Raw genomic sequence first — 14,591 nt, 5'->3', positions numbered from 1 at the left:
ATAGGACCTAGGAGTCCATTCAGATAGCACAACAAATGCTGCAATTACAATTTTACTGTTAATTGACAATGAATGGAGCTCTCTTAGTGAACCTGCTCCTCGCTCTGATACTGTGCCTCACAGAGCAAGAAGGTCCCAGGTTTGATCCCCATTCCGTAGTGAATTAGCTGATATCAGGCAGGGTGGCAGTAAGAGCACTGCAATTGGCCACATTATCCCTAGATTATGGAGGGGAAAAATCCTGCTACTGAATGCTTTCCAGTGACCTGTGATAGAAAGTGCAGGTGAAAACAGGATTGGTCTCAACCAAATAGTCTGCTGACACTCACTGTCAGGACTAACACAGGAAGAATGCTCACTTGGATAAGGTACCAAAGGACTACCAAAACCCCTGGGGAACTATAGCTAAACATGAGTTCCATTTTCAGAGGAGAATAGGAGAAAATTAGGCGTGAGGGAGGGAGGGTAAGATATGAATGTGGATATTAATCTATTGGATGTGATCAAGATGAATTAAAACATTTTTAAAAATAGTTTTATACCATTGTTAACAGATTATAAAGTTATAGTTTTCATTTATTTTCTCTTACTCCCTCCACTCTGTTCAAAAATGCTTCCTAGTAGCTAGTCACTCCACTGTTAATATGCGAGCCATCAATGTACATTTCTTAAGATTTGATTTGTGTTTATTTGCTATATGTTTTAATTCAAATGAATTTAATTTCTCATTTCTTCTGAATTATAATGATGCTAACAAATATTTGTGCATTAGTTGGGCATACCAAACTCAAGACTGCGGTATTTTCTCATTGCAAAGTTCCGACCTGATACTTTCTGCTTTCAAACTTTTAATCAGGTAGGTTTTAATTTTTTGTATTATGAGCACATGATAAAGGACAGGGAAAAAACAGCTGGTTCATCAAGCCTGTTCCATCCCAAAATGGTGCAATCTATTCCAAAGAACGACAGTCTACAAAAATAACTTCCTGGCTCTTAACCTAACTCCATGGCTCACTGGAAGAACTTTCGCCTCTGAGTCAAAAGGTCGTGCCCCACTCCAGAGACTTGAGCACATAATCTCGGTTGACTCTCTAGTACAGTGCTGAAGGAGTACTGCACTGTTGGAGGTGCTGTCTTTCAGATGAGACATTAAACCAAGCTCTCATCTGCCCTGTCAGGTGAACATAAAAGATCCCATGGGCAAGAAGGTGGCAGATGGAATATAATGTGGGGAAATGTGAGGTTATTCACTTTGGTAGGAAGAATAGAAAAACAGAATTTTTTTAAATGGTGAGAAACTATTAAATGTTGGTGTTCAGAGAGACTTGGGTGTTCTCGTACAAGAAACACAAAGTTATTGTGCACATTCAGCAAGCAATTAGAAAGGCAAATGGCATGTTGGCCTTTATTTCAAGGGGATTGGAGTACAAGAGTAAGGAAGTCTTACTACAGTTGTACAGGACATTGGTGAGACCTCACCTGGAGTACTGCGTACAGTTTTGGTCTCCTTATCTAAGGAAGGATATACTTGCCTTAGAGGCGGTGCAACGAAGGTTCACTAGATTAATTCCTGGGATGAGAGGGTTATCCTATGAAGAGAGGTTGAGTAGAATGGGCCTATACTCTGGAGTTTAGAAGAATGAGAGGTGATCTCATTGAAACATATAAGATTGAGGGGACTTGATAGGATAGATGCTGAGAGATTGTTTCCCCTGGCTATAGAGTCTAGAACTAGGGGGCATAATCGCAGGATACGAGGTCGGCCATTCAAGACTGAGATCAGGAGGAATTTCTTCATGCAGAAGGTTGTGAATCTTTGGAATTCTGTACCCCAAAGGGCTGTGGATGCTGAGTCATTGAATATATTCAAGGCTGAGATGGATAGATTTTTGGACTCTAGGGGAATCAAGGGATATAGGGATCGGGCGGGAAAGTGGAGTTGAGGTCGAAGATCAGCCATGATCTGATTGAATGGCGGAGCAGGCTCGAGGGGCCGTACAGCCTACTTCTGCTCCTATTTCTTATGTTCTTATTTGAAGAAGAGCAGGGGAGTTCTAGGAACATTGGAACAATAGGAACAGGAGTAGGCCATTCAGCCCCTTGTGCCTGCTCCGCCATTTGATAAGATCATGGCTGATCTGTGATCTAACTCCATATACCTGCCTTTGGCCCATATCCCTTAATACCTTTGGTTGCCAAAAAGCTATCTATCTCAGATTTAAATTTAGTAATTGAGCTAGTATCAATTGCCGTTTGCGGAAGAGAGTTCCAAACTTCTACAACCCTTTGTGTGTAGAAATGTTTTCTAATCTCACTCCTGAAAGGTCTGGCTCTAATTTTTAGACTGTGCCCCCTATTCCTAAAATCCCCAACCAGTGGAAATAGTTTCTCTCTATCCACCCTATCTGTTCCCCTTAATATCTTATAAACTTCGATCAGATCACCCCTTAACCTTCGAAACTCTAGAGAATACAACCCCAATTTGTGTAATCTCTCCTCGTAACTTAACCCTTGAAGTCCGGGTATCATTCTAGTAAACCTACGCTGCACTCCCTCCAAAGCCAATACGTCCTTCCGAAGGTGCGGTGCCCAGAACTGCTCACAGTACTCCAGTTGCGGTCTAACCAGGGTTTTGTATAGCTGCAGCATAACTTCTGCCCCCTTGTACTCTCGTCCCCTAGATATAAAGGCCAGCATTCCATTTGCCTTCTTGATTATTTTCTGCACCTGTTCATGACACTTCAATGATCTATGTACCTGAACCCCTAAGTCCCTTTGGACATCCACTGTTTTTAACTTTTTACCCTTTAGAAAGTACCCTGTTCTATCCTTTTTTGATCCAAAGTGGATGACCTCACATTTGCCTACATTGAATTCCATTTGCCACAGTTTTGCCCATTCACCTAATCTATCAATATCGCTTTGTAATTTTATGTTTTCATTTACGCTGCTTACAATGCCACCAATCTTTGTGTCATCGACAAACTTAGATATGCGACTTTCTATGCCTTCATCTAAGTCGTTAATAAATATTGTGAATAATTGAGGCCCCAAGACAGATCCTTGCGGGACTCCACTAGTCACATCTTGCCAATGTGAGTACCTTCCCATTATCCCTACTCTCTGTCTCCTTTCGCTCAGCCAAGTTCCTAACCAAGTCCGTACTTTTCCCTCGATTCCATGGGCTTCTATCTTAGCTAACAGTCTCTTATGTGGGACCTTATCAAATGCCTTCTGGAAGTCCATATAAATAACATCCATTGACATTCCCCTGTCCACTACTTTAGTCACCTCTTCAAAAAATTCAATCAGGTTTGTCAGGCACGACCTACCTTTCACAAATCCATGCTGGCTCTCTCTGATTAACTGAAAAATCTCGAGGTGTTCAGTCACCCTATCCTTAATTATAGACTCCAGCATTTTCCCCACAACAGATGTTAGGCTAACTGGTCTATAATTCCCCAGTTTCCCTCTCTCTCCTTTCTTAAAAAGCGGAGTAACATGTGCAATTTTCCAATCTAGATGGACAGTTCCTGAATCTAGAGAACTTTGAAAGATTATAGTTAGGGCATCCGCAATGTGCTCACCTACTTCCTTTAAAACCCTGGGATGGAAACCATCTGGTCCTGGGGATTTGTCACTCTTTAGTGCTATTTCACTCTTTAGTGCTATTCTCTGGATGTCCAGCATTTATCCTTCAACCAACATCACAGTTTAATTGTTCATTTATCTCATTGTTGTTTGTGGGACCTTGCTATGCGCAATTTGACAGCTGTGTTTCCCTACATTACAACAACTTCAAAACATATTTGTTAGCTGTGAAGCGCTTTGGGACGACCTGAGGTCATGAAAAGCACTGTATAAATACTCTGTTTGTTCGATCGTTCTTTCTTTCTTGCCTTCTGTCTTTCTTTCCTTCTTTCTTTCTTCTGATGCCTTCAGTCCTTCCCTGCAGCTCACCACCACCTTTTCAAGGGTAATTCGGGATGGGCAATAAATGCTGGCCTTGCCAGCAATGGCCACATCCCATGAACGAATAAAAAAAAATCTAGCTCAAATAACCTATTCATGTGGCCAGAATCTAATTCCTTCATTATTTTGAAGACCTCCATCCTATCCCCTCGAAGTCTATGCTTTTCCAAACTCCAGTTCTGTAAGCCTGTCCTCATAATTAGGGACTATTAAATTAGGAATAGAGGTTGGTTGACAGACAGGAGACAAAGGGTTAGGATTAATGGGTGTTTCTCAGCTTGGAAAATGTCAGTGCTGGGTCATATTTTGTTTTTGATACATATAGATAATTTAGACCTGAGAAAAGGACCATAATATTGAAGTCTGCTGTCAACATAAAAGTAGGGGATAATAAAAACAGAAAATGCTGGAGAAGCTCAGCAATTCAGGCAGCAAGTGCGTGGAGAAAGAAACAGAGTTAACGTTTCAGGCCGAAGACCTTTTGTCAGAACTGGAAGATGTTAAGAGTTAAAGTTTTTAAAGCAAGTACAGAGCCAGGAGAAGGAGGGGGAGGGGGAGGGTGGAGAGGAAAGAACAAAATGGAAGGTCTGTGATAGGTAGAGGGCAAGAGTGATTATATGACAAAAGGGATGATGGTGCAAGGCAAGGAAGGTGGTAATGGGATAGGTTAAGAAACCAAAGATTGATCAGGAGTAGCTGTAAATGGCAACAGCAGAACCGTTACCAGAACTTGCTGTCCGAAAATGAGTCCATAACCACTGCTCCCATTTTTTCGGACAAGTGCTGGTAATGGTTCTGCTGTTGCCATTTACAGCCACTCCTGACCAATCTTTTGTTTCTTAACCTGTCACATTACCACCTTCCTTGCCTTGCACCATCATCCCTTTTGTCGTTTAATCACTCGTGCCCTCTACCTATCACAGACCTTCCCTTTTGTTCTTTCCTCCCCTTCCTCCCCCCTTTCCTTGGCTCTGTACTTGCTTTAAAAACTTGAACTCTTAACATCTTCCAGTTCTGACAAAAGGTCTTCAACCTGAAACATTAACTCTATTTCTTTCTCGACAAACGCTGCCTGACGTGCTGAGCTTCTCCAGCATTTTCTGTTTTTATTTCAGATATCCAGCATCCGCAGTATTTTGCTTTTGATAAAAGTAGCAGTTTTGGCAAACAGCAAGGAGAACTGTAAAATAATTCAGGAGGTTCTAGGCAATTTAGTGGAATGGGCAGATAGATGGTACATGCAATTTAATAAAGGGCAGTGTGAGGTGATGTATTTTAGAAGGAAGAACATTTTTTTGCACTGTCTTTCCTGACACTGATGCACATTTGGGAATACGTGCTCATTGGAAAGATGCTTAAGGGTATGGATGCTCAGAGCTAGCGATTCAAATACTTAATTCTTTGAAAGTGCAAATGGAGGTAGATAAAGCCATAAAAAGGCTAATAGCATTTTCAGTTTTATAAATAGGAGCATAGAGTATAAGAGCATGGAAATAATAAATTTATACACAAAAGTAGTTAGGTAATTGTTAGAGTACAATGTGCAGCTTTGGACACCGCGTTATAGAAAGGACATTGAAGCAATTGAAGGCATGTAGTATGAATGTGCTAGAATTACACCTGGAATGGGATTTTTATGAGGAGAGACTTGGTATACTTGGACTATTTCAACTGGAGCAGAGAAGGCTAAGATATAATTAAATAGAGGTTTTCAAAATTATGAGGAGTTTGATGGGTGAATAAGGAAGGACTTTTTTCTCTGGTTGGGGAGTCAATGATGAGGAATGATTAATTTTAAATTGTCACTAAGTGAGGGAGGAGAGAGTTTAGGAGAAATTTCTTTACATGGAGAGTTGTTACTGCATGGAATGCATTGTCATAATTCTTCTAAGCTTGAGTCTAGCTTGACTTCATCACCAATTTTTATAGTGCTTTGGTGCACTCCTAATTCTATGTAGCAGTGAACATATGAAGAATATTCAATTACTTAGTGTAGATGTGGTCTACTTCATTTGTTGAATGAACTCCATATGCAAAGCTCTCTCTTGGCCTAACCCTGGTTTCATTTTGACTTGGCATGACCGGTATATGCTTTTGATTACTGTAATGTTTGGTGTCTCAATCCAATGCAAAGAATCAAGGATGCAGTCTAGAACAAGCTGTTGTACGTAGCAGATTGGGAAAGATCACTGACTGAGCATGATTTCTTAAAATAGCAGTACAAGCTGATTTTCATGAGGTAAATCTTACTTGTTTGCAGAGGTTGAACTTCTTTTCAAGAATCTGGAAGACAGTAGACATTTCTCGGCATGTTATTCCTCACATTCCTCACTTCTTCCACTTGGCCGGCCAAGTGGAAGAAGTGCTAGTAGGTGAGCACTTTGGTGACAGTGACCATAATTCGGTGAGATTTAAGGTGGTCATGGAAAAGGACAGGGAGGGGCCGGAAATAAAGGTTCTAAATTGGGGGAAGGCCGATTTTAATAGGATAAGGCAGGATCTGGCCAAAATGGACTGGGATCAGCTGCTTGTAGGAAAATCCGCATCGGAGCAATGGGAGTCTTTCAGAAGGGAGATTGAGACCATACAATGGCAACATGTTCCCGTAAAGGTCAAGGGTGGTTCCAAGAACTCCAGGGAACCTTGGATGTCAGGGGATATACGAGAATGGATTAGGAAAAAAAGGAGGGCTTTTGGCAGATACAAAAGGCTAAAGACGGAGGAAGCCCTAGAGGAGTACAAAAAGTGCAGGGGGATACTTAAAAAAGAAATTAGGAGATCAAGGAGGGGCCATGAAATAACACTGGCGAGCAAAATAAAGGAAAATCCTAAGATGTTTTATAAGTATATTAAGGGTAAGAGGATGACTAGGGAAAAAATAGGGCCCATTAGGGACAAAAATGGCAATGTGTGTGTGGAGCCGGCAGATGTAGGAGGGGTTCTAAATGAATTTTTTGCATCTGTTTTCACTATGGAGAAGGACAATGTAGACATAGAAATACGGCAGGGGGACTGTGATATACTCGAACATATTAACATCGAGCGGGAGGAGGTATTGGCGGTTTTAGCAGGCCTAAAAATGGATAAATCCCCAGGCCCGGACGAAATGTATCCCAGGCTACTGTGTGAGGCAAAGGAGGAGATTGCGGGGGCTCTGACACATATATTCAGAACCTCTCTGGCCACAGGGGATGTGCCAGAGGACTGGAGAACCGCTAATGTAGTACCATTATTCAAGAAGGGGAGTAGGGAAAAACCGGGGAACTACAGGCCAGTGAGCCTAACACCAGTGGTAGGAAAATTATTGGAAAAAATTCTGAAGGACAAAATTAGTCTCCACTTGGAGAAGCAAGGATTAATCAGGGATAGTCAACATGGCTTTGTCAAGGGAAGATCATGTCTGACTAATTTGATTGAATTTTTTGAGGGGGTGACTAGGCGTGTGGATGAGGGTAACGCAGTGGATGTGGTATACATGGATTTCAGTAAGGCCTTCGATAAAGTCCCCCACAGGAGACTGGTCAAGAAGGTACGAGCCCATGGAATCCAGGGTGCCTTGGCACTTTGGATACAAAACTGGCTTAGTGGCAGAAGGCAGAGGGTGATGGTCGAAGGTTGTTTTTGTGACTGGAAGCCTGTGGCCAGTGGGGTACCACAGGGATCGGTGCTGGGTCCCTTGCTGTTTGTGGTCTACATTAATGACTTGGATATGAATGTAAAAGGTATGATCAGTAAGTTCGCTGATGATACAAAAATTGGTAGGGTGGTAAATAGCGAGGAGGATAGCCTCAGTCTGCAGGTCGATATAGATGGGTTGGCCAGATGGGCGGAACAGTGGCAAATGGAATTTAACCTGGAAAAGTGCGAGGTGATGCACTTTGGAGGGACTAACAAGGAAAGGGAATACACAATGAATGGGAGGACCCTAGGCAAGACAGAGGGTCAGAGGGATCTTGGTGTGCAAGTTCACAGATCCCTGAAGGCGGCGGAACAGGTAGATAAGGTGGTAAAGAAGGCATATGGGATACTTGCCTTTATTAGCCGAGGCATAGAATATAAGAGCAAGGAGGTTATGATGGAGCTGTATAAAACACTGGTTAGGCCACAGCTGGAGTACTGTGTGCAGTTCTGGTCGCCACACTACAGGAAGGATGTGATTGCTTTGGAGAGGGTGCAGAGGAGATTCACCAGGATGTTACCAGGGCTGGAGCGCTTCAGCTATGAAGAGAGACTGGGAAGATTGGGTTTGTTTTCCTTGGAGCAGAGGAGGCTGAGGGGGGACATGATTGAGGTTTACAAAATTATGAGGGGCACAGATAGGATGGATACTAAGGAGCTTTTTCCCTTCGTTGAGGGTTCTATAACAAGGGGACATAGATTCAAGGTAAAAGGCGGGAGGTTTAGAGGGGATTTGAGAAAGAACTTTTTCACCCAGAGGGTGGTTGGAGTCTGGAACTCACTGCCTGAAAGGGTTGTGGAGGCAGGAACCCTCACAACATTCAAGAAGCATTTGGATGAGCACTTGAAATGCCATAGCATACAAGGCTACGGACCAAATGCTGGAATATGGGATTAGAGTAGACAGGGCTTGATGGCCGGCGCGGACACGATGGGCCGAAGGGCCTCTATCCGTGCTGTATAACTCTATGACTCTATTTAAAAATACTGTATACATTTTAAAAAAGAACTTTGCATTGCAAATAATAAATAATCTTGATAAATAATCTTTAATATATACTTGTGAAGCATTCAAGAATGTTTGATTTTTTTTGAAAGAGTAAAAAAAATATTCTTTTTACATTTTCAGTTGCAAATGATTTTGTAGTGCTAACCACTGTGGCCCTACTAACATTCTTATCTATAATTTCAGATACTAGAACATTTCCCAGACCATGACAGTACTGATTTGAAACTAACAGAGGTTTCTAGTTTGAATCAGACATTATCCACTGATGGTAACAAAAAGGAACAGAATAACTCTGAATCTTGTGCTGATAATAGCAAAAGCCAAGCAAATGAGACTCTGCTTTACAAATTAGAGACATCTGGACACGTGAAACAGAAACAAAACCAGGACAACAACTTATCAATGCAGATGATCCAAGATTTCTTGGAGGAGGGATTGCAGGATCCAAGCCCGTACTTCATACCCCCGAAGTTCTTATTGCGTTATGCTTTGATACTAGACATTGTTGGACAGACCTGTAGGAGATCGGTGTGCTTCACTAAAGGGTAGGCCACTTGCATTCCATCAAGAAACTGATATTCTGGTGTTTAAGATTCAGTCATCTTTTGAGTCAAAAGATATTCAAGCACGACTGCTGAGTGGATATCTTTGAATTATATCTTCCTCATTGCTCTGACGTAAATTACACATGAGTGGAGTCCTTCACTCTTGTCAACTCCAGCATCATTACTATCATTCACAACAAGAGTTTTCCTCAGTGAATGAGTTAATTTGGAGCGCTAAAATCAGAAGTCTCCACTCCCAGCAGAGGAAATAAAATTAGATTTTTCTGATTGAGAGTCAGAAGAACATAGGAAATAGGAGCAGGAATAGGCTATAAGGCCCCTCAAGCCTGCTCCGTCATTCAATAAGACCATGGCTGATCTTCTACCTCAACTCTACTTTCCCGCCCTTTCCCCATATCCCTTGATTCCCTTAGTGTCCAAAACGTCTTCATTAGGTTCCTCACCAACTTTGGACCGTTAGAATATCCTTTAATGCATTTGATATGAAAGATGCGAGATGTCAGTGTCTCAACCCTGAAGGGCCTTCTGCCAGCTGCAGAACCATCCTTTTTGGCTTTTGGGAATTTGCCCAGCTATCCTTTTTTGTAGGAATGCACAAGAAGCCAAAATTGGAGGAACGCAGAGTTCGTGGAGGATTGTAAGGCTGGAGGAGGTTACAGAGATGAGGAAGGGCAAGGTCATGGAGGGATTTGATCACAAGGATGAGAATTTTAAATTCGAGGCGTTGCTGGATCGGGAGCCAATGTACGTCAGCGAGCACAGGGGTGATGGGTGAATGGGACTTGCTGCAAGTTAAGATATGGGCAGCAGAGATTTGGATGAGCTCAAGTTTATGGAGGGTGGAAGATGGGAGGCCGGCCAGATTATTCCTTTAATTTGAATGTCCCTGTAAAGTAAACACCATCAAATATCTCTGCAGAGGTATTAATTTTACAGTGCTGATTCTCTAATACCCCAGTTATACTAACAAGGCAAGGGAATGCACAATGAATGGGAGGACCCTAGGCAAGACAGAGGGTCAGAGGGATCTTGGTGTGCAAGTTCACAGATCCCTGAAGGCGGCGGAACAGGTAGATAAGGTGGTAAAGAAGGCATATGGGATACTTGCCTTTATTAGCCGAGGCATAGAATATAAGAGCAAGGAGGTTATGATGGAGCTGTATAAAACACTGGTTAGGCCACAGCTGGAGTAATGTGTGCAGTTCTGGTCGCCACACTACAGGAAGGATGTGATCGCTTTGGAGAGGGTGCAGAGGAGATTCACCAGGATGTTACCAGGGCTGGAGCGCTTCAGCTATGAAGAGAGACTGGGAAGATTGGGTTTGTTTTCCTTGGAGCAGAGGAGGCTGAGGGGGGACATGATTGAGGTGTACAAAATTATGAGGGGCACAGATAGGATGGATACTAAGGAGCTTTTTCCCTTCGTTGAGGGTTCTATAACAAGGGGACATAGATTCAAGGTAAAAGGCGGGAGGTTTAGAGGGGATTTGAGAAAGAACTTTTTCACCCAGAGGGTGGTTGGAGTCTGGAACTCACTGCCTGAAAGGGTTGTGGAGGCAGGAACCCTCACAACATTCAAGAAGCATTTGGATGAGCACTTGAAATGCCATAGCATACAAGGCTACGGACCAAATGCTGGAACATGGGATTAGAGTAGACAGGGCTGATGGCCGGTGCGGACACGATGGGCCGAAGGGCCTCTATCCGTGCTGTATAACTCTATGACTCTATGACTCAGGAACCGATATGTATTAAACTTTGCAACATAGTAGCAAAAAGACTTAATGAAGTCATGGTTATGATACTGACTACAGATTACCCTGTTCTGAACAATGACCGGGACTTAGTGGCTTGTTAGTAAAATTATGGGTTTGGTTGCATGTTTGAAGCTTGGAGTTGCCCTGATATTTTTAGAAAATATGCTTCTACGTGATTATGCTATATTACTTAAGCAACGCCTATGACATTTTCTGGCATATGTAAAAATTTATTACAGTCAGGAACTAACTTTTGGTAGTTCACTCTTGGGATAATTAATTAGTTCTGATTTCCATTACAGGTATGGCCATTATGTTGAAGGAACAGGTTCAGTGTTGAAGACTGCATCAGATGTGGAGGTATGTTATTTTTTGGAGCTTGAAGTAGTAATTGACTTGTTTTAAACCACAAGAGGAATCTCTTAAGTTAAAGCTATTTCAGTTGCTAGATCATGTGCAATGTGACTATTGAGATGCTCAATAGTAATTCATTGATGGTACAAAATCTCATCCAACACCAAACAAATTTCAGTTAAATGATTTGACTACTCCATTTATTTAAAGAGCTTCTGATAGTAATGCCATTTTTTTTGTTTGCTAATTAATCTGGTTTCGATCTTTTAACTAACTTTTTGCCATTTATTTAGGCTGTCAAACATTTTCATTATTCCATTTTTGAACCAAATAATTGGAAAAATAATGTATTGATACATTTAATAGAGGATTTTGAAGAAGCGACCAATTGGATAGATAAAGGAATGCAATAGATGTGTATACTGATTTCCAGAAAGTGTTTGATCAGGTGCCTTACAAGAGGCTTGTTAGAAAAACATCAGGTGTGTGTTGTAAGAGGAAATGCAGCAGCATGGATAGACATTTGGTTGGTGGAGAGGAAACAGTTAGGGTACATGGGTGTTGCTGGAACTGGAGAAAGGTTAGAAGTGATGTGGTCAGTACTGGGTTCACTTTTATTTTCAGTGTATATAAATGATTTGGACTAACAGTAGAAAAGAGATTATGGCATAGAAAAGGGCATTCATTAGGCAAACCTAGGGAGAGAATGTATGGAAAGACAAACAGTCAACAGACTTGTTTGTAGCATTCACTGTGGGATTTGGACCTGTATAGTACTGTACACACTAAGTAAAAGGGAATGATTCACTCCTGCCCGGTACTGTACAGTTTGTGTATTTTAGCATTAACCCGTGAAAAGTACAGACTTTAGAGAGGGTACAATGCAGATTCACTGGATATGAAAAATACATATATGAAGAAAAACTGGGGCTTTTTTGTTAGAACAGTGCAGATTATGGAGAAATATGGTAGAAGTGTTTAAAATTATGAAAGGATAGGACAGAACAGATAGAAGTAGATAGCTTCCAGTAGTTGAGGGGTCTAGAATGAGCAGCGATAAATATGAGATTTAGAACAGAGAGCAAATAAACTTTCTTTACACGTTCTGAAGCTGTGGAATTCGCTTCCAGGTGGTTGAAGCAGAAACAATGTCATCATTCAAGATTAGATTGGGTAGGTGGATGAAGAAAAGGTGATGCAAGGACAGAGGAGTTGAGCATGGTTTTTTTTTTAAGGAGGTGGTGGTGGTGGTGGTGGTGGTGGTGATGGTGCTTTTGAAAGAAGGGTATCCTTTTACAATATCAGCTAGCATGGAGGCCAGGAAAGGAGGTTGGGTGGTCTGTAGTTTAGTGGGAATGAGGTCAAGGGAGCAGGAGGTGGGTTTCATGGACGAGGTCAGATCAAATGTGGATGAAGACAGTTCCCCCTTATCCTCGCCATATGGAAGTGCTAGGAAAATTTGGGTGAAAAGAGAAAAAGAAAGTGAACTACAGGTACTGATTTGAATATCTGGACATGGATAATGGTGGTCTAGTTAAAAACTTCTAGGCACTTGTCGCAATATTGACGAATTGTATTTGAGATCCATGAAAGAGATATATACAGGGTATATGTGCCAAACACATTATGCATGGTGACATTCATTAACTTGTTCTGGATTCATTCATAATTAAAACTGCAGTACCTGTTTTCTGGTTAGACTTACTTACCTGGGAGTGGGTAAGGGGAAAGGGGAGAAGCAGCTTAACAGATGGTCTTTCTCTTTTTTTTTAATTCGTTCATGGGATGTGGGCGTCACTGGCAAGGCCAGCATTTATTGCCCATCCCTGATTGCCCTTGAGAAGGTGGTGGTGATCCGCCTTCTTGAACCACTGTAGTCTGTGTGGTGAAGGTTCTCCCACAGTGCTGTTAGGAAGGGAGTTCCAGGATTTTGATCCAGCGACGATGAAGGAACGGCGATATATTTCCAATTCGGGATGTTGTGTGACTTGGAGGGGAACGTGAAGGTGGTGTTGTTCCCATGTACTTGCTGCCCTTGTCCTTCTAGGTGGTAGAGGTCGCGGGTTTGGGAGGTGCTGTCGAAGAAGCCTTGACGAATTGCTGCTGTGCATCCTGTGAATGGTACACACTGCAGCCACGGTGTGCTGGTGGTGAAGGGAGTGAATGTTTAGGGTGGTGGATGGGGTGCCAATCAAGCGGGCTCTTTGTCCTGGATGGTGTCAAGCTTCTTGAGTGCTATTGGAGCTGCACTTATCCAGGCAAGTGGAGAGTATTCCATCACACTCTTGACTTGTACCTTGTAGATGGTGGAAAGGCTTTGGGGAGTGAGGAGGTGAGTCGCTCGCCGCAGAATACCCAGCGTCTGACCTGCTCTTGCAGCCACAGTATTTATGTGGCTGATCCAGTTAAGTTTCTGGTCAATGGTGCCCCCCTCTTGTTTTTGCCTTTTGTTCTCTTCAGCAGCATTGGCCCAGCGCTCAACACAACTGTCCACTCCGTCCTCCTCTTTGTCCTCCACACAGTGGGGGATTCGGCGATGGTAATGCCATTGAATGTCAAGGGGAGGTGGTTAGACCCTCTCTTGTTGGAGATGGTCATTGCCTGGCACTTGTCTCTTAGTGATAAAGAATCCATAAGCTCTTCAAACTTGTTAGATCTGAGAATGGAGGGAGAAAGGGTTTAAGGAGATGGTTGGTAGTGGAGAAAAGAAGTTGGGAGTTATCTTCGATATCCAGGATAATCCTAAAGTAGTGGATGGTTTTGGCAAAGGGGAGAAAGGCCCAATCAAACTTGGTGTGGTCTAGTCAGATCTGGCAACGGATGGTAAGCTGGTTTTGTGCCAGATACAACCAATCTACACCCTTTGGAGCTAAGATGGGAGACGTATCACAGGACACAATCAGGATGGGAGATCAAGGGCATCAAAGATTGAGAGTAGTTGAGCAAATTGACAGTTTGAGAGGTATCATGGTGAACGTAGGCCAAAGGCTAGGCATTAAGTATCAGAAATGTGGAGTAGTTTAGCAACACTGAATTATGTGTGAAATGATTTTAATGTATCAGAAATCAGTTGTAAGTAAGTCTAATCAGAAAACAGCTACTGCAGTTTTAATTATGAATGAATCCAGAATAAGTTAATGAATGTCACCATGCATAATGTGTTTGACACATATACCCTGTATATTTCTCTTTCACGGATCTCAAATACAATTCGTCAATATTGTGACAAGTGCCTAAAAGTTTTTAACTCTGACC

At 42.3% G+C, this 14,591-nt stretch overlaps 1 protein-coding gene across 3 annotated transcripts in view; it reads left to right on the top strand.

Moving 5' to 3' along the window:
* Positions 1–14,591, top strand: part of trdmt1 (tRNA aspartic acid methyltransferase 1) — a 98,663-nt gene that overhangs the window by 67,790 nt on the left and 16,282 nt on the right. For all 3 annotated transcript variants that reach the window (XM_068007073.1, XM_068007072.1, XM_068007071.1), the window contains 3 exons: positions 773–856; positions 8,843–9,204; positions 11,285–11,342. In XM_068007073.1, coding sequence (XP_067863174.1) covers positions 773–856; positions 8,843–9,204; positions 11,285–11,342 — 504 coding nt within the window. The remainder of the gene's footprint in view (positions 1–772; positions 857–8,842; positions 9,205–11,284; positions 11,343–14,591) is intronic.

Source organism: Heptranchias perlo, chromosome 2, assembly GCF_035084215.1.
Source record: "Heptranchias perlo isolate sHepPer1 chromosome 2, sHepPer1.hap1, whole genome shotgun sequence".
Classification (NCBI taxonomy): domain Eukaryota; kingdom Metazoa; phylum Chordata; class Chondrichthyes; order Hexanchiformes; family Hexanchidae; genus Heptranchias; species Heptranchias perlo.
The sequence above is the reverse complement of the archived record's forward strand: the minus strand, read 5'-3'. Positions and strand labels throughout refer to the sequence as shown.